This window comes from Talpa occidentalis, unplaced genomic scaffold (assembly GCF_014898055.3).
Source record: "Talpa occidentalis isolate TD23 unplaced genomic scaffold, MPIMG_talOcc4v2.1 talOcc4.10, whole genome shotgun sequence".
NCBI lineage: Eukaryota > Metazoa > Chordata > Mammalia > Eulipotyphla > Talpidae > Talpa > Talpa occidentalis.
In genome coordinates, this window is record NW_023600993.1 from 26,955,564 (window position 1) to 26,979,812 (window position 24,249).

General features: G+C 36.5%; 1 protein-coding gene across 6 annotated transcripts in view; it reads left to right on the forward strand.

The window, feature by feature from the left end:
• The window catches only part of GOLGA4 (golgin A4), a 95,811-nt gene that overhangs the window by 9,242 nt on the left and 62,320 nt on the right, over positions 1 to 24,249 (forward strand). For 3 of the 6 annotated variants that reach the window (XM_037526365.2, XM_037526375.2, XM_054693110.1), the window contains exons 2-5: positions 2,141 to 2,230; positions 10,312 to 10,410; positions 14,614 to 14,679; positions 21,622 to 21,936. In XM_037526365.2, the coding sequence (XP_037382262.1) occupies positions 2,141 to 2,230; positions 10,312 to 10,410; positions 14,614 to 14,679; positions 21,622 to 21,936 (570 nt within the window). Of the gene's footprint in view, positions 1 to 2,140; positions 2,231 to 10,311; positions 10,411 to 14,613; positions 14,680 to 21,361; positions 21,448 to 21,621; positions 21,937 to 24,249 lie in introns of those variants that run through there. The other 3 variants (XM_037526394.2, XM_037526385.2, XM_054693120.1) reach the window with 2 other exon arrangements.

A 24,249-nucleotide genomic window follows, 5' to 3' on the forward strand; every position in this document is an offset into this window, starting at 1 on the left:
AAAACAAAGAAAATAATCCAGTCAAAAATGGGCAGAAGAGGGCTTCTCGGGTGGTGCAGTGGTTGAGCGCTGGGTTGCGAAGCTGCCTGCAGCCTCTGCAGCGCGGATTCGATCCCCAGCTGCTCCCCGGACACCAGAGGAGGGTCCCACATGGCACGCAGACCTCTCCTGCCGCCCGCTGCTCCCCTCAGCAGTGTACTTTGGTCCTTCTGCCTGCTCTGCTCCCCGCTCTGGCTCTGGTGAATTCTCTCACCCTCCCACTCTTCTGACTGTACCCAGTGCTTGTATAAATAAATAAATAAATCTTTTAAAAAAAAGGGCAGAAGAGCTAAAAAGAAACTTCTCCAAAGAGGAAATGCAAATGGCCAACAGGCATATGAAAAAATGTTCAGCATCACTTGTGATCAGGGAAATGCAAATCAAAACTACAATGAGATACCATCTTACACCAGTGAGAATGGCACATATTAAAAAAACTAGCAACAACAAATGTTGGTGAGGTTGTGGAGAAAAAGGAACTCTCCTGCACTGCTGGTGGGAGTGCAAACTGGTCCAACCACTATGGAGAGCTGTGTGGAGATTTCTTGACCTACTAAAGATAGAGCTTCCATATGATCCAGCAATTCCACTCCTAGGTATTTACCCAAAGGACACAGAAACATCAATTCCAAAGGGCACCTGCACCCCTATGTTTATTGCAGCACTGTTTACAATAGCTAAGCTTTGGAAACAACCCAAATGCCCAAAAATCGATGACTGGATCAAGAAGATGTGGTACATATACACCATGGAATATTACTCAGCATTCAAAAAAGATAAACACATGCAGTTTGTAGCAACATGGATGGTGCTAGAAGGGATCATGTTCAGCGAAATAAGTCAGAAAGAAAAAGAAAAATACCAGATGGTCTCCCTCATAGCAGAAATTTAGAAAACCTAAATAAGGGACCAGGAAAAAGACTAATTAATACAAAGTAAAAATTAAAATCAACAAGCAGCTATGCACTGGAGATGCACTGCAGTGGGGGGAGGGGGGAGAGTGGCGGCGGAGGGGAGAGCAAGGATTAGGGTCAAAATAAGGGGGGGTGCAATTGTATGGGGAATATAACCAAAATGAAAATTCATGCATTGTGCAAAAATGAAAAATGATGTTAGAATATATAAAATAAAATATTAAAAAAAGAGTGTGAAATGAAAAAAAATAAAATGTTAGGCTTATCATAAACTAAGTATGTATGTGTGTGCATGTATATATATGTGTGTATATATATATACATATATTGTGTGTGTGTGTGTGTGTGTATACATTCTTTATGATCTTTGCATTCCAGCCGCTCCATAGTGGTTTGTACACTGACTTGACAGGTTAAGTTTTGTTTTTTCATTCATTCATTAATTTAACAAATATTTATTAAATACCTTTTATATGTGGTGCTGTATAGACTACAGAAGGGTAAGACAGACTTATTTCTCTCAATAGATGAGTTCAGATCTATTTTATCATGGGTGAGAGAGGGTCTTGAAGTTTTGGCATTATATTACTGAGGGTTTTTGTACTAAGGATTATAGGAGTTAGATTGTTCTTTATAGAACTAAATTGACTGGTACCTCAGGTTCTCACTGTGGGGTAGTAGATGCACTGAGAGCAAGGTTCTTGACAAGAGCCATGTCTACCTGTGCATTTCATAATATTGAGTGTTAGAACTGGAAGGCACCTTAAAGATTGAATTGACAATCTTACTTTTTTAAAATGGACTTTTTATTTTGAAATGATTTTGATTCACAGGAAAGTTGCAAAGAGAGTATAGCAAGTTTTCATATACTCCTCACCTAATTTCAGTTTCCCTATTATTATTATCATGTTATCACAGCCTCGTTTTATAAATAAGGACACATAACCCTCCAAAAGATAATTTAGCTAAGATTATAGTCCTTGATCAGAGTCAGACCAAGGATATAATAGATAAACTGTGTCTTACAATTGATTATGCTTTGGTTATCATTTTCTGTTTCTTATGTGTTTGCTTTTTTCCTTTCTTTTACTGGGCTCTTTGGGCCTGGACTGAGAGAAAGACTATCCAGTTCATAGTACACTAGTCAAGGTAGTTTTTCTAATTTGTGCAATTTTTTTTTAATCTAGGCTTCCTCCAATTCTTCAACACCAACAGGAATCAGGAGCAGGACATCTTCAATTACAGAGCAACTTGATGAAGGTACACCCAATAGAGAGGTAAGTTTGGAATTTCTTCTTTAAAAAACTTCTCACAAGACACTTATTAAACTGAAATGTAATGCTACCATTAATAACAAAATGGGAAGTTATTTTGCTAGGTCTTATGTATTACAAACAGAATAATTATGTTACAATAATTTCTAGGTTTTGTTTTTGTTTGTAATGTAATTCTTTGTTTACAAATAGTAGTAATGCTTTTATAAAATATGTTTTCTTTGTACATTTTAGTTTGAGAGGATAATGTACCTGCATTTAATATTTGAAGTTTTCATAATAATTTCATAATTTGTTCAACATTGTTTCACTTAGGGAAAAGGCCTATATTATCATGCTAGTGATGGGAAACTGTAAAGTAACTGATTCATTGTGACTTGCAACTATTTTTTTTTCTTCTGTGAAGTGTGCTACAGCTATAGAAAAAAGGGTAGAACATAAATACATAAATCAGTGAATCCCCATGTAACCACCAACCATGTCAAGAAAAGAGACACTGTCAGGCACAGTAGTGGTCCTTCAGTTTGGGCTGCTCTAACAAAACTCCATAGAGTGAGTGGCTTAAACAAATTATTGTTTTTCACAGTTCTGGGGACTTGGCAGTTTGTGATCAAAGTGTCTGGTAGGGGCTCCTGGCTTGCAGATACTGTCTTTTCATTATTTTTTAGCATGACCTTTCCTTGGTTCATGCACCTTGGAATAGATTGGGGAAGAGCACTTATGACTTTTTCTCCCTTTATAAATGTATGACACCTAATGTGCGGACCTCACCCTTATGAATTCATCTCATTCTTAATTATTAAAGGCTTTGCCTCCAATCACCATCACTTTGGGGGTTAGAACTTCAAAATATGAATTTTGGGGACACAAACATTCAGTCCATAGCACTCCCTCCTTGTTGTTCTTGAATGCCTTGGTTATTATTATTCCTTTACATGTAAGTTCCATATAAATTTTATAATTAGATTTTCAGGTTCCACAGAACCAGAATAAAAGACAGCAAGAAAGCAAGCCTATGGAGATTCCTGTTGGGATTGCATTGACTCTGTAGATTAGTTTGAAGAAAGTCTGAATATTATAAACCAAATTTTATAATCTCTAGTGAGCATTAATGCACAAACACTTGTAATGCTCTATTTTGTAGGATAGAATGGCATTGGTGTGACTTAGGAGATATTCAAATTTAAAAAATTGGAAGTTATTTGCAAATTGTCTTGATAAAGGTTGCTTTAAAACAATTCTAAAAAGATACTTATTTAGCAGCCTCCCTGGTGGCCTAGGGGTTAAGTCTGTTTGTATGGCCTGAGTTTGATCACTGGCCAGGGAGCTAACCCACACAGGGTACAGCAGAGCCCTCCTGCCTCTCCAGCAGCTCCCCTCAGCAGTTTATTTCAATAAATCTGCCTGTTCTGCTCCCCACTCTCTTTCTGGTGACTCTGCTCACCTCCCTGCACCTCTGACCTACACTCCAGTTCTTCTATGCAAAAATATTTATTGCATTTCTTTAACTTTATTATTTCAAATTTAATGCTGTTGAACTTAGTTTATGCATGTACTCAATGTGAATGAGAGCTGCAGTAGTGAATAGAATTGGTTTTTGCAATCAGTGACGTCATTCCTTAGTATATTAGTTGTTAATTATAATATATTGGTTCCCAATGTAGTTGAACTCTTGAAAATGACTTGACTGCTGCTATTCCTTAAAAAAAAAAGTTTCTCTATAATGTTTTAATTGAATGTATCTTTACAAAATAATCTTTGATGAAAGGAATGATATGCATATTCTTTTACAGTAGGCTACAGTAAAATAAAGATTTTTTTTCTATATCTTCCCAAATTTTGATACTAAAGAACCTTTGTTTCATAGCTAGTTTAACATATTGTTTCTGATTGAAACATTTTTTGGGAGTACTAAATGGCATTTTTGACTACAAAATGAAATGTAAGCTTTAGTTCAAATTACTGCACAATAAATAAAGGGGTTTTCTAATTTTATGATTAAATTACTGATTATATTGATCAGAATTATTTTTAGTCATCCTCCCTAGGATGCATTATGTTAGGAGGCTTTGAATATTAAACCATTCTTTCATTCCTAAATCAGCTCTGTTGTTCAGAGCTCAGTATTAATATCCTGTTGCATTCACTTTGAACATTATTCATGTTTCTCCCAACATTCTTTGAACGTAGAGTGGTTTCTAAGGTGCTTCTTGTACCATTTTTATCAGGTTTAATTAATTAGCAAACTTTTTATCTTGGACACCTCCTTGTCCTCTTTCTTTTCCCTTTTCTCCATTTATTTAAGTCTTAGTTTCTTTCTACAAAAATGTTAGTTTTCAACTACAATGAGATACCATCTTACACCAGTGAGAATGGCACATATTAAAAAAACTAGCAACAGGACCTCCCCGGTGGCGCAGCGGTTGAGTGCTGGGTTGCGAAGCGGCCCGCAGCCTCTGCGGCGCCGGTTCGATCCCCGGCTGCTCCCCGGCCACCGGAGGAGGGTCCCACATGGTGCGCAGACCTCTCCTGCCGCCCACTGCCCCTCAGCAGTGTACTTTGGTCCTTCTGCCTGCTCTGCTCCCCGCTCTGGCTCTGGTGAATTCTCTCACCCTCCCGTGCTTCTGACTGTACCCAGTGCATGTATAAACAAACAAACAAACAAATAAATAAAACATGCCAAAAAAAAAATAAACATCCCACTAAATGGGAGAATATATAAAAAAAAAAACAACAAAAAAAAAAAACAAACTAGCAACAACAAATGTTGGTGAGGTTGTGGAGAAAAAGGAACTCCTGCACTGTTGGTGGGAGTGCAAACTGGTCCAACCACTATGGAGAGCTGTGTGGAGATTCCTCAGTCTACTAAAGATGGAACTTCCATATGATCCAGCAATTCCACTCCTAGGTATTTACCCAAAGGACACAGAAACATCAATTCCAAAGGGCACCTGTACCCCTATGTTTATAGCAGCACTATTTACAATAGCTAAGCTATGGAAACAACCCAAATGTCCAAAAATAGATGACTGGATCAAGAAGATGTGGTACATATATACCATGGAATATTACTCAGCATTCAAAAAAGATAAACCCATGCAATTTGCAGCAACATGGATGGAGCTGGAAGCGATCATGTTCAGCGAAATAAACCAGAAGGAAAAAGAAAAATACCAGATGGTCTCACTCATGGCAGGAATCTAGAAAACTTAAATAAGGGACCAGGAAAAAGAATAACTATAAGAAAGAAAATATCAAAATCAACAAACAGCTATGAACCAGAGACACTCTATGGGGACATGGGGGCATGGGGCCAGGGAAAGGAGGGATTGGGGTCAAAATAAGGGGGTTGTAATTGTATGGGGAATATAAAAATAAAATTTAAATTAAAAATTTAAATTAAAAAAATAAATCTTTAAAAAGATCAGATATTAAAAAAAGATTGGAAGGAAGAAAAAAAAAACCAAAATGTTAGTTTTCAGAATATGTTTTGTGCTATGTTCATTAAATTTATTCCCACGTATTTTATTCTTTTTGATACTATTTAAATTCAATTGCTCCTTGATAGAAATAAAGCTGATTTTTTGAAATTGATTTCATATTCTACAATCTTTGCTGAACTTATTTGTTCTAGTACTTATTTAGTGGATTACTTGATATGTTTATATATAAGAAAATGTCATCTGCAAATATAGTTTTATATCTTCCTTTAATCTAGCTGCCTTTTTATTATGTTTTCTTGCCTAATTGCTCTGACTAGAATCTCTACTACAACTTTGAACAGAAATGATGAGAACAGACAAACTTGTCTTGTTTCTCATCTTGGGATATCAGCCAGTCTTTTGAGTAGGGTATTTGCTGTAGGTGTTTAATAGATCCCTCTTATTATGTTGAGAAATTTCCCTTCCATTCCTAGTTTGTTGAGTTTTCCTGTGATGAAGCAGTGGCAAATTTTGTCACATTGCTGCATATTTTGAAATAAATATGTGGTTTTGTCCTTTATTCTGTTGATTGAATATATTAATGGGCTTTTGGATGTTAAGCCAACATTGCTTTCCTGGAATACATTCCACTTGTTCATGGTATATAATCTTACATTGCTGGATTGATTTGCTAATATTTTGTTGAGAATTTTTGTGTCTGTATTTGTGAGAGATGTTGGCCTGTACTTTTCTTTCTTTCTTTTGGCAATGTCTTGTTTTAGTATTAGAAATAATATTTTCCTCATAAAATGAGTTGGGAAGTGTTTCTTTCTCTTTTTTGGGGGATGATTTTATAAGATTGGTAAATTTTAAATGTTTAGTATAACTTACTAATGAAGTTATCTGATCCTGGACTTTCCTTTGCAGGCCATATTTTGATTATTAATTCATTCTCTTTATTTTTTAATTCATTCTCTTTATTTTTTAAACTGACTCCCTGAGTCAGTTTTGGTAAATTGTGTTTTTCTAGCAATTTGTGTCATCCAAGTTATCCAATTTGTTGGCAACAATTGTTCCTTAATCTTTTTTTTATTTCTGTAAATGCAGTAGAGATTTTTCTGTTTTTATTCCTGATGTTAAAATGTGTGTTTTCTCTTTACTTTTTCTCTGTCAGTCAAACAAAAGATTTGTTGATCTTTTTGAAGAATCAACCTCGGTTCCATTTAATTGTTCAGTGTGCTAAGTACTCTTAGAATTGGTGAGGCAAGCGGATCTTTGATGAATTGTTTTTCTAAGTATCAGGTGACCTGGACTTAGTGAAAAATCCTTGAATCCGCGTTGCTACTTTTGGTTTCTTGACCTGATACACATTTTCTCCCAATCTTTATAAACTCTTGGGGTTTTCAGTGGTGATGGGCTAGGGAAAGATACCTTGTTCTTTTTTGCTATTGTTTTTATTTAAGGATTTTAAATGTAATACAAATGTCAGTATAGATAAAACAGAGTCTGAAGTCATCATTTTGTACCTGATTAAAATGATACACACCTTTTCTGCCTATCTCCTTACCTGTTGCTGCTCTAGACAGTTTTATTCTTCTGTCTTCTACAGAGTGTATTATTTCAAGTACTCCCTAAATGCATACTTTGTTACAAATCAGAATGGAGTGAATTTAATTGACCCAAAATAGTAAGTGTTGCTAACAACAGCTGTATATAACAAGTTGGTGAAGATAGAAACAAAACCTCTTTAAGGAGAAATACTTAGACACTTGCTAAGACAATAAGGTTTTCCCCCTGCCGCCCCTAATAGGAGATACTTTAATTCATTAGGTACCTTGCTAGAAGATGCCTTAGAGCAGACATTAGGACTTAATTTTCTTTTTGAATTCTGGTTGAGAAGGTCTGGTAGAATTAGATTTAGTTATGTGAGTTGGGGACTGAAGTGTGGCTTCTAACACTGTTGAAAGGGGGTTGAAAAGTAGCCTAGAGCCCTCTGAACCATTGTGAGAAGCTGCTGTCCCTAAGGAGGACTCATGATCGGGAACTAAGACAAACCTCATGTTGACTTTGACTTGAGTCTCTGATAACCCTGGTATTGCCATAGGTCAGGAAACCCAAGCTGGGATGCAGGGAATTAGATGGATTGAATGAGAGGTAAGCATGAAGGAAGGAGAAAGATAATATCTTCCTCACAATGAGCCTGTAAAATATATATTCTGAAACAAATATTTAGAAGGCAACCAGTAAAAACAGGGTCTGGGATATAAATTTGCTGCAGGTGAAATGAAAATAATACAACAGTCTGGAAAAGGCTTTAAAATAATTATCAGTAGATGAATGAAGTAATAATTTTCTTAAAGTAAAAATCAAAATCAACAAGCAACTATAAATCAGAGACACACTATGGGGGGGCAGGAGGGAGTAGGATCAAAACGAGGGTGGGTGGGAATTATACAGGGGACTGTAACCAAGATGAAAATGCATACATTGTGCAAAAATGAAAAATGATGTAAATATATATAAAATTAAAAAAATAATAAAAAATAAAGTTTAAAGAATGTAGATGAATGAAGTCATAGTTTTCTTAAAAAGAACATGAAGGGGTATGTGTGTGTGTGTGTGTGTGTGAGTGTATGTATGTATGTATGTATGTAAACAGGCCAAAAGAAAACTAGTATAGGTAAATATGAAAAAGAACCAATTGAAAATCATGGAAATAAAGAAAATGGACATAAAAATTTAATCAGAACAAAACTCAGACTGGTCCCAACTCAAGAGAACATTGGGAAATTCTAAAAGAATATCGAGTAACTCTACCAAAAAAACAAGAGTTGAGATTAAGGGGGGAAAAATGTATGAGAGGAAGAGACATGGTGGTTAGAGGGAAAGCTTTCAACACACAGCTGATAAGAGTTTTCTGTAGTCTTTGTGAATGTTTAGTCACGTAAACTTCAATCAGTGTTACTTCACATAATGGCTTCAGTAAGGAACCCATAGTGGGAGTGAATTATTAGCATATTTAAATTTGAATTTGAATAGAATTTGAGAGATTGAACTGTGACAATTTTATGGAGTTTGTAAGAGTTTCACAGGAAGCAAATGACAAGGACAATACCTTGGCAGAAAGGTTCAGTGGAAACTAATTTTGATACATTTTGCTTTTACTTGGACAAGGGACCAAGGTGTAAATTCATGTCGACTGCAACATCTTTTGAGATGTTTGGTCACTATGTTTTTCTATATTGGCATCAGTTTTTGTGTTTTTCTCTTAAAATTTCCAATATATCCCTAATTGAGAAATTTAAAATTATTTCCTTGTGTGCATGAGTCATTTGGCTTAAACATAACTTTGGAAGCCTAAGAAAGAGTGACTTTCTGTATCTTTTAACTTAAAATGACATCTGTTCTGAGTTTCTAAGAAAGCAAGATTTTCAGTAGGAGTAGAGATTTGGATAGGCTGATTTCTTAGAGCCAAACAGGCACTTAGTTTCTTTTAGTATACTGCTAAGTCTAAATTTGAGGATCTAGTATAAATCAATTCTTGAATTCTACCTAAGGAGACTTAAAAAAAAAGTTTGTCATGACTATAAGATGGTCTGTAATGTACAACCTGATGAAGAGTTAGTGTAGGCTCTAGGTAGTATTTATAATGCTACAGTACTAAGGAGAAAAGTGTAAGTTCTTAAGCTTTTGCCAACATTTATTTTCTTATATAAGCTCTTTATTATATATTTTGCAATACATAACATTTTCATTGCTAATATTTCCAAATACTAATTTTTATTTTGAAATACTAATAGACTCATGGATGTTACAAAAATTTTGGAGATCCTGTGTACCCTTTTCATAGTTTCTCCCAAAGGGAACATCTTGTATGACTATACTAAACTGTCGAAACAAGGACACCCACATAGCTAAACTCTGACATTTGCAGAGCTTATTCAGTTTGCATCAGTTTTACATGGACTTATTGTGTGTGTGTGTAGTTCTATGCAATTTTATCATATGTAGATACGTGTAATCTCCACTGTCAAAAAGTTCATTTTAATTATTTCTTAAACATTTAATTTATTCATGATTGCTACTATCTTGTTGTGTAGTGTAGTTTCTCAAAGAAAATGGAAACAGAATATATATTTGAAGGATTAGTATAATTGAACTTATCTATAAAACATTAGAAATTTCAGTTTTAAAATTTTCTTCTGTACAAATTTTGGGGAAAACTATTTTTGCATGTAAGTACAAATAAATGATGATTTAAAGGTATTCTCCCCAGAAATTACGCTTTTATTTTTTTGAATGTATAAAATGAATGGCTCAATATTTGTTATACTAAGGCTTTGTGTTCTTTACCATTTATTGTTTTTACTGGTATAAATTCTTACGCCAAATTGCCAGATGTGCTATGTGCTGTGGTGCTTGTTGCATATGTCATTTGTATGTCAATAAGCAAGTGGTTTATAGTTGGACTTGATCAGCTCAACTCTATTCCTGATCTTTCCCAGTAAATTATTTCGTTGGGTGGAGTGGTCTTGGTGGTAAAAAGCCAATACAGTGTTGTGCATGTAGCATGATGAGAACACGTTGCAACATGCCCTTATGACTTGATTTTCATTATTTGTTTTATTTTTATACCTCTGCTTATTATATTGAATGAGACAGCTCCTAGCCGGGATGATAGCAGAGCCTGCTTTTCTCTCTGAGTATACTATATTTGCTTTGGATTCCTCCAAACAGCCTAAAACACAGACTGACAGTGTGGTGAGTCCTTCCACCGCTTTCTGCATTCCCTTTGTGGGGAAGCAAAGTGATTTGGTAATTCTAGAAGCAAATCTCTTGTTGCTTGTCACTTACCTTCTCTCAAAGCATCTTTGGTGCCATGTTGCTAACCCTGCTTAAAAAAATCAGAGAGTAAATTGTTGAATTCTGATGGCTGGTTTGCTTTCTGGTAGCATTTTAACAGCAACACAAATAACATTGTTTTCATGAATGTAATGACTACCTTCGCTATGTCTAAATGCTAAAGTTTTTCCCTAGGATGTTTGCCTTTTAAAAAGATATGCATTGCTAGAAATCTCTGTTCTACTATTGGTAGAGGCCAAGAATATTTTGAGATGTAATTTATATTTTTGGGAAAAATACAGTGTATGTAAATCTGTAATTAAAAAACATTGAGTAGGTAGAAGAATTCCATTGTAACAGGTAATTGTATCTTATTTTGGGATAGTATCAGTTTTCTATGTATTAAATATAGAAATAATCATCATTTTTCAACTGACTGAATTCATTGTTTTGAATCTTGTATATCATTTCATTTTGGGAAAGTGGACTTTTTTCTATTTAAAGCATCCAGTTTTTTTTTTTATGTAACATCATTTAAAATATCCAAGTTCTTAATTTAGTAAGTAATTTTAGACATGTTTGATTGCCTAGTTAGGATCACTTTGGGTGTTAAGATTGCACGCTGACTAAACAGGGATTGAGGCTTTTAAAAACTCTGAGAATTGGTTTAATTTATTAAGTAACTGGTGATGAAATTGGTGTGTTCCTGTATTTAACCTCTGTAGCCAGTAGTAACTTGGTCTGCATATGGGCCAATAGCAGTTGTAAATTACATGCTAATTCCATGTTTATTTATTACAAAAGAAAGCAGTTCTTAGTAAAAGGGTTGATCTGGTGATGCCTTAACTTGGATCTCAGGGTCTCTCGGTATTCTGCAATATGTAACAAACACACCACTATTTTTAGGCATTCCAGTTAGAGTGAATTTATTTTAAAAGCAAAACGATATTGCTTTGTACTTCATGTAGTAATAATAGAGACTTAAAAAAAAATTTGTCCCAATTCCATAACTACATAAAAGTAATTTGTATTGAGTACCTATCCTATTGTTAAAATGTTAACTTTTTTAAGATTTACTTATTTACACATACAAAAACTGGGGTACAGGCCAGAGGTGTGTGTGTGGGGGGGGGGGGGAGGTGAGAGGATTCCCCAGAGACAGAGTGGGGAGCAGAATAGGCAGATTGACTGAAATGCACTGCTGAGGGGAGCAGCGGGCGGGTCAGGAGAGGCCTGCTGCGCCATGTGGGTAGCTCCCCAGCTGCAGCCAGTTTCATAGGTGTGTCTTGTGCCACCTGGAAGGCCTAAAATGGTAATATTTTAAAATGGTAATATTTTTAAAAATAGAGGCTGGACCACCTTGGTGGCGCTAGGGGTTAAGCACAGCACAATGAAGCTATCTGCAGCCTCTGTAGCAGGAGTTCGATCCCAGCTGGCCAGGGAGCTACCCACATGGCACAGCAGACCTCTCCTGTCTTGCTTGCTGCTCCCCTCAGCAGTGTATTTCAATCAGTCTGCCTGTTCTGTTCGCCACTTTTTCTGGTGAATCCTCTCACCCCCTGCACCTCTGGCCTGTACCCCAGTTCTTGTATGTACAAATAAATAAATCTTAAAAAAAATAAAAATGGAGGCTTTAGAAACACTTAAAAATAAAGTAGACTAAAGGTGTTTATTTAGATTTTGACTCATTCGTGTGATAATTTATTCTCAAAGGACAAAGGGAAATTCTAGAACAACCTATATACTAGGGTAAAAATTTGGTGGGGTTCTAACTTACTACATTGAGTTCACTAACTGCTGACTGTTCCTTAATTCAGTTTTCCAAAAATCTTATCTCTTTACCTCAAGTTCTAAAAATTGCTGTATCCTTAGTTTAGTAGTGAATAAGTAGTTATTGAAAGATTGAACAAAGTGTAACTGAAGATGAATCTGGCAGGGACCCTGTGTATGCTTTTTAATTTAACTGTACTTTGGAAGGGTTTTCCTGTTATATCTAAAAATTGTTTCCAGTAGAAAATACTGGTGTATTGATATCTTTTGAGTTAGTTTGATGCTTCTTTCTGGAAGAAGGCCTTCAAAAGTCTTCCTAGACTGAAAGAAATAACTGCAAAACAATTTAACAGCATTTTATTGGGTCTTTTCTAGCAGCCACGTAAAATGTTAGGTCTTTAGGACCAGCATGAAAATGCAGGGTTCTTCCCCTTTCAGAGTTTATGGTTCAGTATGAAGGTAGTCACATCAACATGGAATTCCAATACGAAGAAATTAAAGCTTCATAGAAGAAAATACCAACATGGGGAATTTATTAGACCTCAGGCAAGCCATGTGAAGCTTCACAAATGAAGGGGCTTTTGAAAGTTGAAAGATGAATAAGAGTTTGCAGGGCAGAAATGGAGAAGTTATTAGAGGTAGTGACAAAAATCTCTAATTTCACTTCTAGATATTCCTAACTCAGGTTTATAGGGTAATATCAGTCAGTATTTTCCTTAGCTGTTCTGAATTTATTTACATATATGATATGATATCTAAAGTGAAATGTATGTGCAGGGAGAGAACGTTTTCAAATTTTGTGCTGTGGTTGATAGGGTGAGATTTCAAACAATTATAGAGTAGGTTTTTTTTTTTGTATGACCCACAATCATGTGTCAGTTAATTTAGAATGGAAATACGAACTCTGTGACTTTCTCCTAAGCCTAAATATTTTATGGAGTCCTTTCATCATACTTTTCAGTATACTAAGAGACCTGTTGATCTCTATAAAGTATCCTTTTTATTTTATGGTGTGTAATGTAGCATATTTTTAGAAAAACTTTAATTAGGATGCTACACAAATACATGCCATCTATATAGTAACTTGTAGTTCTTTGAAGTGTCAGCGAATGGGAAGATAAAATTTAATCTGTATATTCCTCCAATCTTACTCCCATATGTAACTTTAAGAAAATATATTGCACTGTAAAATTTGATAACTCACTTTATATTAGATGAGGAGGTACTTTAATTTTATTAGGGAATAATTCAAACGTATTCTAGAAGTGGAAATAGTTGTAATAGTGGCGTAAGAATTTCCTCCCCTTCCCCAGTATCCCTACTGGATTATTTGAAGCATATATTTCTAAAAGATAAGGACTAAAGATATGTAATCATAATACATTTATCACACCTAAAAATTAATTTCTTAGTATCAGATATTTAATGGAAGTTAAAAAAATTGAGAACACTCGCAAAACTGAATGTCTCCTCCACCTATATTTAAGAATAAGTAAGATCATATATTTAACTTTTTCTTGGTTGACAGAAGAGATGTAGGGGAAATGTACTTTCACTGACTTAGATACCAACTCACTGAAACATAGTGGTTAGTATTTGGTCAAATGCTTTTGTTTAAAACATGGAGGTTATTTTTATCATGAACTACTTCTATAGCTGTAATTTTAGTTAGACACTTATAGATGCAATATAGAATTCTGAATTGCAAAGAATCTCATTTGTTGTCTTGGACCTACTCCAGCATGATGTAATTGGTAGAATGTTGCTGAACTTGGAGCACTTGTCATAGCAACAGACCAAAACAAAACGTTTTCAGATGTGATAGGAGATACTTTAAATTACAAGTTTCTCTGAAAATTGTTATAATTTCTTTTAGGCTGCTGGCTTCAAATGAATGAAGCATTTCCATCCCATGTAGTCAAATTATTTTTTCAGAATTTAGTTCAAAAACTTTAATTTGAATATTTTTTTACTGGGAACAATTGACATTACTTCTTTTTCTGGATAGTTTTCTTTTTGAATGAGTTTTTTGCTAATTGAAACAGATAATAGTTCTGTCACGGGGGAAAAAACTAGGACTTTGTAATGGGAAGAGGTATGTGATCAGCTTTTAATAAATTTTCCTACATGCTAATCTTTGCTATTTAGTTTCATGTACTACAGCAAAACGAATTTTCTAAAATACTTACCAGACTAGTTTTGCCTTGCATGAAAACATCCTAATAAGTAATTACTAATTTTGTTTAACAGAAATGTGTATTTAATAGGATTTGATAATAGTCTTCGTTCTTGACAGTTTTAAAACCTTAGTTTTTGGTTCCTTTTCTTTATGATGTTTTTCTTTTTTCTTAGAATGCATCTATCCAAGCCACAAAATCTCCCGACAGTGTTAATGGAAGTGAGCCAGTGACTCCTCAGGTTTGTTATTAATGTCATTTTAAAATATAGCCAGTCATTTCAGAGTGTTGGTTAATTTGTATTATTCGCTTTTGACTTTACATTGAAATAGAGATGTCCAAACATTTGATACAGTGTGTCTGGTAAGTCTAGGTTTGTAGATGGTTTCTTGGAAAAACTTTGAAAGTGGTTCATGTCTATAATAGATCATGTTAAGATTCCATTATTACTCTTTTTAAAATTAATGGTAAAGAATTTTTGGCAAAGAAAATTTTTTGAAATAAATTAAGCCTGGCTTCATCATTATAAAAGATTATAGTGGAAGTTATATTGGAAATGGAACATCTTTTCAAGCTTGCTCCAATGCAGAATATTTTACTACTGGAGAATTTAGGTTATCCTTGATTTATAAAAGTTATGTGGAGAGTGGAATTCAAGTGACATTCTTTTGACTTCTTCCAAAATAGAAAGAAAAACAATTCATTTGAAAAAAAGCATAGGGCCTCCCCGGTGGCGCAGCGGTTGAGCGCTGGGTTGCGAAGCTGCCCGCAGCCTCTGCAGTGCCGGTTCGATCCCTGGCTGCTTCCCGGCCACCGGGGGTCCCACATGGCGCGCATACCTCTCCTGCCGCTCGCTGCTCTGCTCCCGGCTCTGGCTCTGGTGAATTCTCTCACCCTCCCATGCTTCTGACTGTACCCAGTACTTGTATAAATAAATAAATAAATCTTTAAAAAAAAAAAGCAGCATAGTTATTGATAGTAATGCCTGAGATGCACATTTGTTTATTTTGGTTTTAGTAAGTATTATCATTAACCAGATTGTTCTCAGCAGTCTCTAATGTAGAGCAATAACATTCCTAACTCTGAATCTGGGCTTACTGATGAGATAAGAAGCATGAAATCTTAAATTAATTGCCCAAGGACTAGTATCTAGTTTTTTTTTTTTAAAGATTTATTTATTTATGCATACAAGAGCTGGGGTACAGGCCAGAAGTGCGGGGGTGGAGGGGAGGGGTAGAGTGTGAGAGGATTCACCAGAGATAGAGTGGGGTACAGAATAGTCAGGTCAGATTGACCGAAGTACACTGCTGGGGGGAGCAGAGGGCGAGTCAGGAGAGGTCTGCTGCGCCATGTGGGTGGCTCCCTGGCTGGGGAATTGAACTTGTGCTGCAGAGGCTGTGAACAGCTTCATAGGTTGTGTCTTAACCCCTTGTGCCACCAGGGAGGCCCTAGTATTTAGTTATTGACAGTACTATGGGATTATCATAGGTAAAGGCAAAATATCACCCTTATCTAGCTGTAATTTTTTGCCATGTACTGTCTCATTTGAATTTTATATGCTATGAAAACAAAGTAAGTACCAAATTTCACTAAATTCAATAGATGAGAAAATGAGGATTTAAATTACTTTCATATGCAATTTTTAAAATTATGGGTAAAGTTCTTGTTTTGAAAATAATTTATGAATTTTTAATATAAGAGAAGTGTTAATAAATGTATTAAAATTGAATTTTGGATATTTTTGCTATTTTTTTAGATACGATTCCTTTTTTTTTAGGATTTTTTATTTATGCATACAAGAACTGGGGTACAGGCCAGAGGTGAGGGGGGACAGTAAGAGGGTTTCCCAGGGACAGAGTGGGGAACAGAACAGGCAGACTGACTGAAATACGCTGTTGAGGGGAGCAGCAGGCGAGTCAGGAAAGATCTGATGTGCTATGTGGGTATCCCCCTGGCCTGGGATTGAACTCACGCTGCAGTGGCTGCGGAGAGCTCCATAGGTTGCATCTCGACTCCTGCGCCACCAGGGAGGCCCAGGTACTATTCCTTTTTCTTTCATTTTCAACAGTTTATTGTGAAAAACTTAAACCAAACAGAAAAGTTGAAAGAGCTTTACAGTGAACACCTATATACTCACCACTTAGATTCTATCACTGATACTTCCTTTATCATAAATCAGACCATCTGCACATTCCTCTATATGTCCTTTAACCATTTTGCTTTATTCATGCATTTCAGAGTTAGTTGCAGGCCATAGTACCCTCCCCCCACAATGTTTCAGCTTGTATGTCATTACCTAGAGTTTAATATTTGTATTTTTTTTTTTAAAGATTTATCTACCTATTTATACAAGCACTGGGTGCAGTCAGAAGCGCGGGAGGGTGAGAGAATTCACCAGAGCCAGATTTGGGAACAAAATAGGCAGAGTAACGAAATACACTGCTGAGGGGAGCAGCGGATGCAGCAGGAGAGGTCTGCACTCCATGTGGGACCCTTGCTGGCGGCTGGGGATTGAAGCGGCGCTGCAGAGGCTGTGGGCAGCTCCGCAGCCCAGCGCTCAACCGCTGCGCCACCAGGGGAGGCCCCCAATATTTGTATTTTTTGAGGTAAAATTCATCCAAAATGAAATAAACCTTACATGTACATTGACTAAATTTGACAAATTGTATGCCAAACCCACAGAGATTACAGAATATTATCTACACCCAGAAAGTTCTCTTATGGTTGTGCCTTTCAGAGGCAACCTGTTATTTTCCCCCCATAGATTAGTTTTTCTTGTTTTAGAACTTTCTATTAGTGGCTTCCTAAATTAAGTGCTCTTTTAATGTTCTTTTTTTTTTTTTTAAAAAAAAAAGATTATTTATTTATACAAACACTGGGTACAGTCAGAAGTGTGGGAGGGTGAGAGGATTCACCAGAGCTAGAACGGGAGCAGAACAGACAGACTGACGGAACACACTGCTGAGGGGAGCAGCGGGCACAGCAGGAGAGGTCTGTGCGCCATGTGGGACCCTTGCCCGCCGGCTGGGGATCGAGCTGGCGCTGCAGAGGTTACGGGCAGCTTTGCAGCCCAGCTATCAACCGCTGCGCCACTTGGGATGCCCTAGGTACTCTTTTGTGGAAGGCTTCTTTCACTATGTTTTTAAAATCCAGCTGATAGAGGATAAAGGTCTGAAAAAAGAAAACAGTGTTGGAGGGCCTCCTCTGGTGGCGCAGCGGTTGAGCATGGGGCTGCGAGGCTGCCCGCAGCCTCTGCAGCGCCGGTTCGTTCCCTGGCCACGGGCGAGGGTCCCACAAAAATAAGAAAAAAAACAGTGTTGGAGATATAAAAAAGGGTCTGAAAACAAACTAAAGTGAAGACAAGAAGGAATTAAAAGTTACTGATGTGTTCATTTATTTTTACTTATACATTTTCCTTTTCTAATCCCCACATTCATCTTTTTAAAAATGAATTTTAAATTGATGAATGTCTCTGGCATCAATAACCTTACAACAGTGGGCAGCAATGGGTGTGTGGTTTTTCAGGTATTAGAAGGCCTGAAGATAAAGTCATTAAGGAACCCAAACCCTTTGCTTTTTCTACCACACCCCCAACTCTCTTTAGCTTCCTGTCCTTATCAACGCCTTTCATCTTCATAATTACAAACTGGTCTCCAGAATTAACATCTTAGTTCTAGTCAGGAGGAAAGACTGAAGATGAGGACAAAAGGCAGACTCCTTGTTAGCAGGATAATATCTCCCTAGAAGGTTTATACTGTAGATTTCCTCTTTTAGTATGGATCATTGGATAAAAAACTTTAAATGTAATATATCACAATATGATGCATACATACAGAGATGATATATTCTTTATATAGCTTTCTGAATTTTTGCAAACTGAATGTATCTTTGTAACTAACACCCAAAAATCAAGAAACAGAAATTATTCACACCCTGTGTTCCCTTTCTCTCACCCCCAAGAGTAGCCACTATCCTGACTTCTAATTTTATGGGTTAATTTTGCCTGTTTTTGAACTTTATGTAAATGTAATGGAGAGTGACTACTCTTGTGTCTGTCTTCTTTTGTTTAGTGCTTGGTAAGATTCATCCATAATTTTGCTTGTAGTTGTAATCATTGGATTCTCTTTGCTGTATAATAATCTGTTACTGAACAGGCTGTAATTTATCTGCTCTGAACTGTTGTCATCAAGAGTAATTTAAAGTTTGGTACTATTTTGAATAATGCTGTTGTAAACTTTATAGTTTACTTTTTTCGTTGAATGTATTTCTTTTTTTTTTTTTAATTTTATTTTTTTTTTAATAGAGGCATGCTTTTTTTTATTTATTTATTTGTTTGTTTGTTTTGTTTATACATGCACTGGGTACAGTCAGAAGCACGGGAGGGTGGGAGAATTCACCAGAGCCAGAGCGGGGAGCAGAGCAGGCAGAAGGACCGAAGTACACTGCTGAGGGGAGCAGCGGGCGGCAGGAGAGGTCTGCGCGCCATGTGGGACCCTCCTCTGGTGGCCGGGGAGCAGCCGGGGATCGAACCGGTGCTGCAGAGGCCGCGGGCACCTTCGCAACCCAGCGCTCAACCGCTGCGCCACCGGGGAGGCCCTCGTTGAATGTATTTCTGTTGGAAATATACTTAGTAGTGAAAATTGCTAGTTCAGAGTGTGTTCACGTGTTTTGTGTTAGTAAATACTGACAAATAGTTTTCCAAAGTGGATTCTCCATGTACCTAATAATTGGTGTTTTCCATAGTTTTAATTTTAGCCATTCTGGTGGATGTGAGTTCATAACTCATTGTGGCTTTGAATTATATTTGGGAAGGTGAATGCTTTTGCCTGGTTATATTGTTACCCTGAACAAAGTTGGAATCTGGTGGAAAGGAAAAAATATTGGTTGATAACTAGTATTTATTTTTTACTTTGAATCAGTCATGTTTCTGAGTACTTTATGTGTGTTTATTTTTCCTCACATTCCCCCTCTGAGCTAAAGTGCTATTGTTATTCCCATCTTACATATGAAGAAGCAGAGGCAAAGAGTAATAGATTAAGTAACTTTCTGGAGGTTATATTTCCAGTAAATGATAGAGTTTATACTTGACCCCAAGACAGCTGGTTTCATATTCTGTGCTTAACTATTGCATTATAGTATCCAGCAGTGTCTGTCACCTAGACTTGTAGATGGCATCCTTATTAATTTTGTCTTTTGTTTTAGCTCCTTTCTTTCATAATGATAATTGTTAACCGTGTTATTTGCTACTAGTGACATCCATGTAAGGTGTGTGGTATTATTATCATCATTATTGTTACTTTTATCATTCTCATTTTCAGAGGGGGAAATGAGTAATGAGGTTAAGTACCTTGGTCATGGTCATAAAGAGCATGGTGATGGGGCTAAGATTTGAATTTAGACAGTCTTCTTAGCAGCCGACAGGCCTAATCACTCTACTTAAACATGTCACTCCCAAATCTTGTAGAAAGGACAGCTATTAGGTTTATCAGCTTCTACAAATACATATCTTTGACATTGTTCTTCAGCTTCTGACTGACCCTAAAATAACAACTATTTCTAGTCTTATTCAAACTTGCTTCACCTATTTGCCCTAGGGCAATTTACAAGAAGATTGTATGAACTAAAAACTATTTTTCACATAGCTTAGAAGTGGGTGGTAATGGAATAACAAGAAAGTGGTTCTTTATAATTTTTGAACATGAGGGTCTCTCTTCTCCCATAAAACCCTCCCTCTTCTCCTGCCCCTCAATATAAAGGTAAAACTTACACATTATGGAAAAAAGTTAGAACGTATGGGGGAATATAAAATGGAAAATAAAAATCATCTGAAATGTTACCACCCAGAACCACTCATGGTTAACTTTTGGATGTCCTTAACTTGATTCTAAGGGGTTTTATGTAAACTTACATAAAAAATTGAAAAATGATTTTTCAAGTAATTACAAAACAGTAACTATTGTAATTACCTGAAATCAAAATTAGTTTACAATATATTGTTTTAAAATCTGTTTTTTTTTTTCATTAGTAGTGTATCTTAAACCTCTTATTCATTGTAATGAATATTTGTTTGGCTTCCACTTTTTACTATTATAAACAACCTGTGATTAATTTCTGTGTCTGTGAAGGGGGTGGCACAAACCCCTTCTTGCGTACTTCTACCTTGCCTAATCGTGTCTTTCTAAATCTAAAATCCGTGGGTAAAGTATTCCTGGTTTGACTTTTTAAATTGTTTACTAAAGAAAATCTTTTTGTTTTCCTGTATTCTTTGCCTATCACATGATTGCAGTCTCCTCCCCTGAGATTTTCACTGCTGGCATCTTTGAGATCTTGCAGGTGACTCTGTTCTACTAATAAGAATGAGTTTCTAGAAAGGTCTGTTCAATATTGATTGCTCTCATCTGAACAAAATATTGATACTTAGAACAGTTTGTTGAATTATATTATTTTTTAAAATTAATTATTTAAATTAAGAGAGTAAGTCCTGCTTATCAATCACTGTTACTAACATCACATTTACTGATCTGTGTACAGGGACTTTAGCTCAACTGCCCTCCATGATTTGTCAGTGGTTATTTTATTCCCATTAGACAGAATGGTAAGTAGGGCAAAGTTGGATGGCACTAATCCATTCTGCTTAGCATTCTCTTATTGAAAAAAAAAATGGGCTCATTACCCCTTCTCCCCCTTGGTTCCCTTCTTTTGTTGAGAAGAGTGATTAGAATCACCACGCTGTATAGTGGTAAAGCCCACTTGATTTCAGCCTCATACTTTCTGCTTCATGGTCTATATGTACATTTTAGGCACTGGGTCTGTACTGGTGACAGATGGCTGCTGCCTCCAACATCTAAGGCACTGTATAGATGAATCCTCATAGCATACTTGTGAGGTCAGCTGGGAATGTATGGCTTCCTTCTCTTTTACAGATGTGCAAACTGAAGGGAAGTGACTTAGTGAAGTTCGCTCTACTGCTTGGTGACACCTAGGGCCTATATCCCAGTTCTCTGACCAGGTGCAGTACTTTCTCAGAAACAACGAGGTGTCTGTTGCTTTTCAGAAAATATTTAAAATGTCAAGAATATAAACTGAATTTGTTAGAGCTTTTTAATAATTACTGCTGATAGGGGATTATAAAGTCCAAATGTGTGGATTTTAACCCACGTGCTCTGTTGGATTTTGGTTTCAGTCAGGTGATATACAGTCTTTTGCACAGAAGCTCCAGCTCCGGGTACCTTCCATGGAGTCTTTGTTTCGAAGTCCAATAAAGGAATCTCTATTCCGATCTTCTTCTAAAGAGTCTTTGGTACGAACATCTTCCAGAGAGTCCCTGAATCGACTTGACCTGGACTCTGCTGCTGCTGCCTTTGATCCACCCTCTGATATGGAGAGTGAGGCTGAAGACTCGCTAGGAAATTTAGACAGTCTCAACAAAGAACATTTGATTCAGTGTTTGCGGAGAATGGAACGACGGTTGAATGGCTGCAAAGGCAAATATTCTGAGGTAGGAGCGTTACTTATTTGCTTGTACAAAAATTTCTTCCCATCTTTCACTAAGACTCTTACCAAATGACCTCTGTACCTCTGAAAGTCTTTAACTAGATATTGCCACAGACTACCCACCTCTAGTAACCAGTTATGTGGGGCTCAATAGTTTAGCCAACCACGGAAATAGAAGTCAAATAGTAATAGCAATTAGTGAAAGAAGGGAAGAAAGTTTTGTATTATTTTCACTAATTTGTCTAGGACTTTTAAGTTTAAGGCTGGGACAGCAGTGTAAATGGTATTTAAGTGTGTAAGAGTATATTTTATATTTATAGTGCCATTTAATTTTGTACCATCTCTGTGAAGTAATATTAACTAGCTCTGTTTCACAGAATAGGGATTAGAAACTCATAGAGATTTAATTATAGAGATTAGTTGACTTAAAGTCATTCAGGTAGCAATTGACATTATAGATTTGATTCTACGTCTTTGTTTCTACTGTTCTCTGCTCCCTCAGGTAAAGTGATACAGATTATTAGATTTGAAAAGAACCCATAATCTTTATCTTTACCTTTCCTTGCCACTGTAAGTACCTAGGATGAAATTGTACTGTAATGACATCTTATTGTTGGGTTACTCTTCCGTCACTACTCACTTTTTGAGCGTTTCCTACCTGGTCTTAAGGACCAGAGGAGGGTCCTGGTCTTAGGCAGAATATTATTTTTTTTTTTTTTTTTTTTGGAGGATTTTTTTTAATGTTTATTTTTTTATATCATTGTTCATTTTTTTTTTTACCTCTTTATATAGTCTTTATTTATTTTTTTTTTTAAATATTAAATTTTATTTTTATATTCCCCCATACAATTGCAAACGCCCCATTCTGACCCTATTTTTTGTATTATCTTTATTGCTGGACTCACTTTTTCTTGCAACCTGCCTCTTAATTTGGGACATTGATGGAAAGCATTTGGGACAAATATTTTACCAGCCTTTTCCAAGGAAAATGGCAAGGCTTAGAATGGACCTTCTAAGGAGTAGGGTTATTTCTTCCTAAAATTTACAACCTCTAGGTAGCACTTCCACTGCTCATCTGTGACTGTGCAGGTGCTTCTTTTCACCAACTCTCTCCGTCCACAGGGCAGCAGCCTCCTGCTTGCCTGTGACCTGTACATGCCGGGGCTTCTCTTCACTGACCTCCCTCAGTGGAGGCAGCTCTCCTCAATGCCACCCGCCTGCAACCTTGCAGCCCTCTCTTAGCAAACCTGTCTCTTTTGGGGAAGCTCTTCCTGCCTGCTTGCGTTTATGCAAACGTCTTTTACTATCCTATCCCTTTTCTAATAAAACTGCTCTTTAAATAGCAAAAAAAAAAAAAATTTACAACCTCTCACTTCAGAGAACACTGGCACTTCTAATGTAGGGTCCAAATAATTCATTGGAGCTATGTACTTTCACATGAGTAATGCTGTATAATAAAAAGATCTGTTAAACCATAATTTCATTGAGTTGTGCTAGAATGTTTAAATTTCCTATTTAAGTTTAATGGTTAAACATCCTTTTAATACTTGAATTGTCAGTTTTCATCTATTGGTTAGGATTTTTTTTTACAGAGTCACAGTGATCGGTCCTATAACCCAACGGAACTTTTAGAGATCAATTATGTGGTCTGTTAAAGTCCAAATCATCTGGAGAGCTTGTTAAAACACACATTCTTCTTCTCAACTCTCACTCAGTTAGCCTTAGTTGGGGCTCAAGAATTTCTATTTCTAGGTCATGCTGGTTACTAATGGTGGTGGTCTGTGACTATAGGTTAAGTAGCCTCCTGCCTTTAGGCAAGTTGGCTGTAATGTCCACCTATGAATTAGGTACTGTAATTTAAAAAGGTGTATGTCTAAGGTAAAGTCACTTAGAGATTTAATATCTTTGTGTTTAGAGTCATTTAAAAAAATTTTTTAGAAGTATGTTTTCTGTATTGTATAGCTTCAACTGTACATGCATCTATTTAGGCTGAACTATCTCTAAAAATATTCTTCTGATTTTTTTTTTTAAAGAGGCATGTATTATTTATTTATTTATTTGTTTATTTATTTGATTGTTTGTTTGTTTATACATGCACTGGGTACAGTCAGAAGTGCGGGAGGGTGAGAGAATTCACCAGAGCCAGAGCGGGGAGCAGAGCAGGCAGAAGGACCGAAGTACACTGCTGAGGGGAGCAGCGGGTGGCAGGAGAGGTCTGCGTGCCATGTGGGACCCTCCTCTGGTGGCTGGGGAGCAGCCGGGGATTGAATCGGTGTCGCAGAGGCCACGGGGAGCTTCACAACTGAGAGCTCAACCG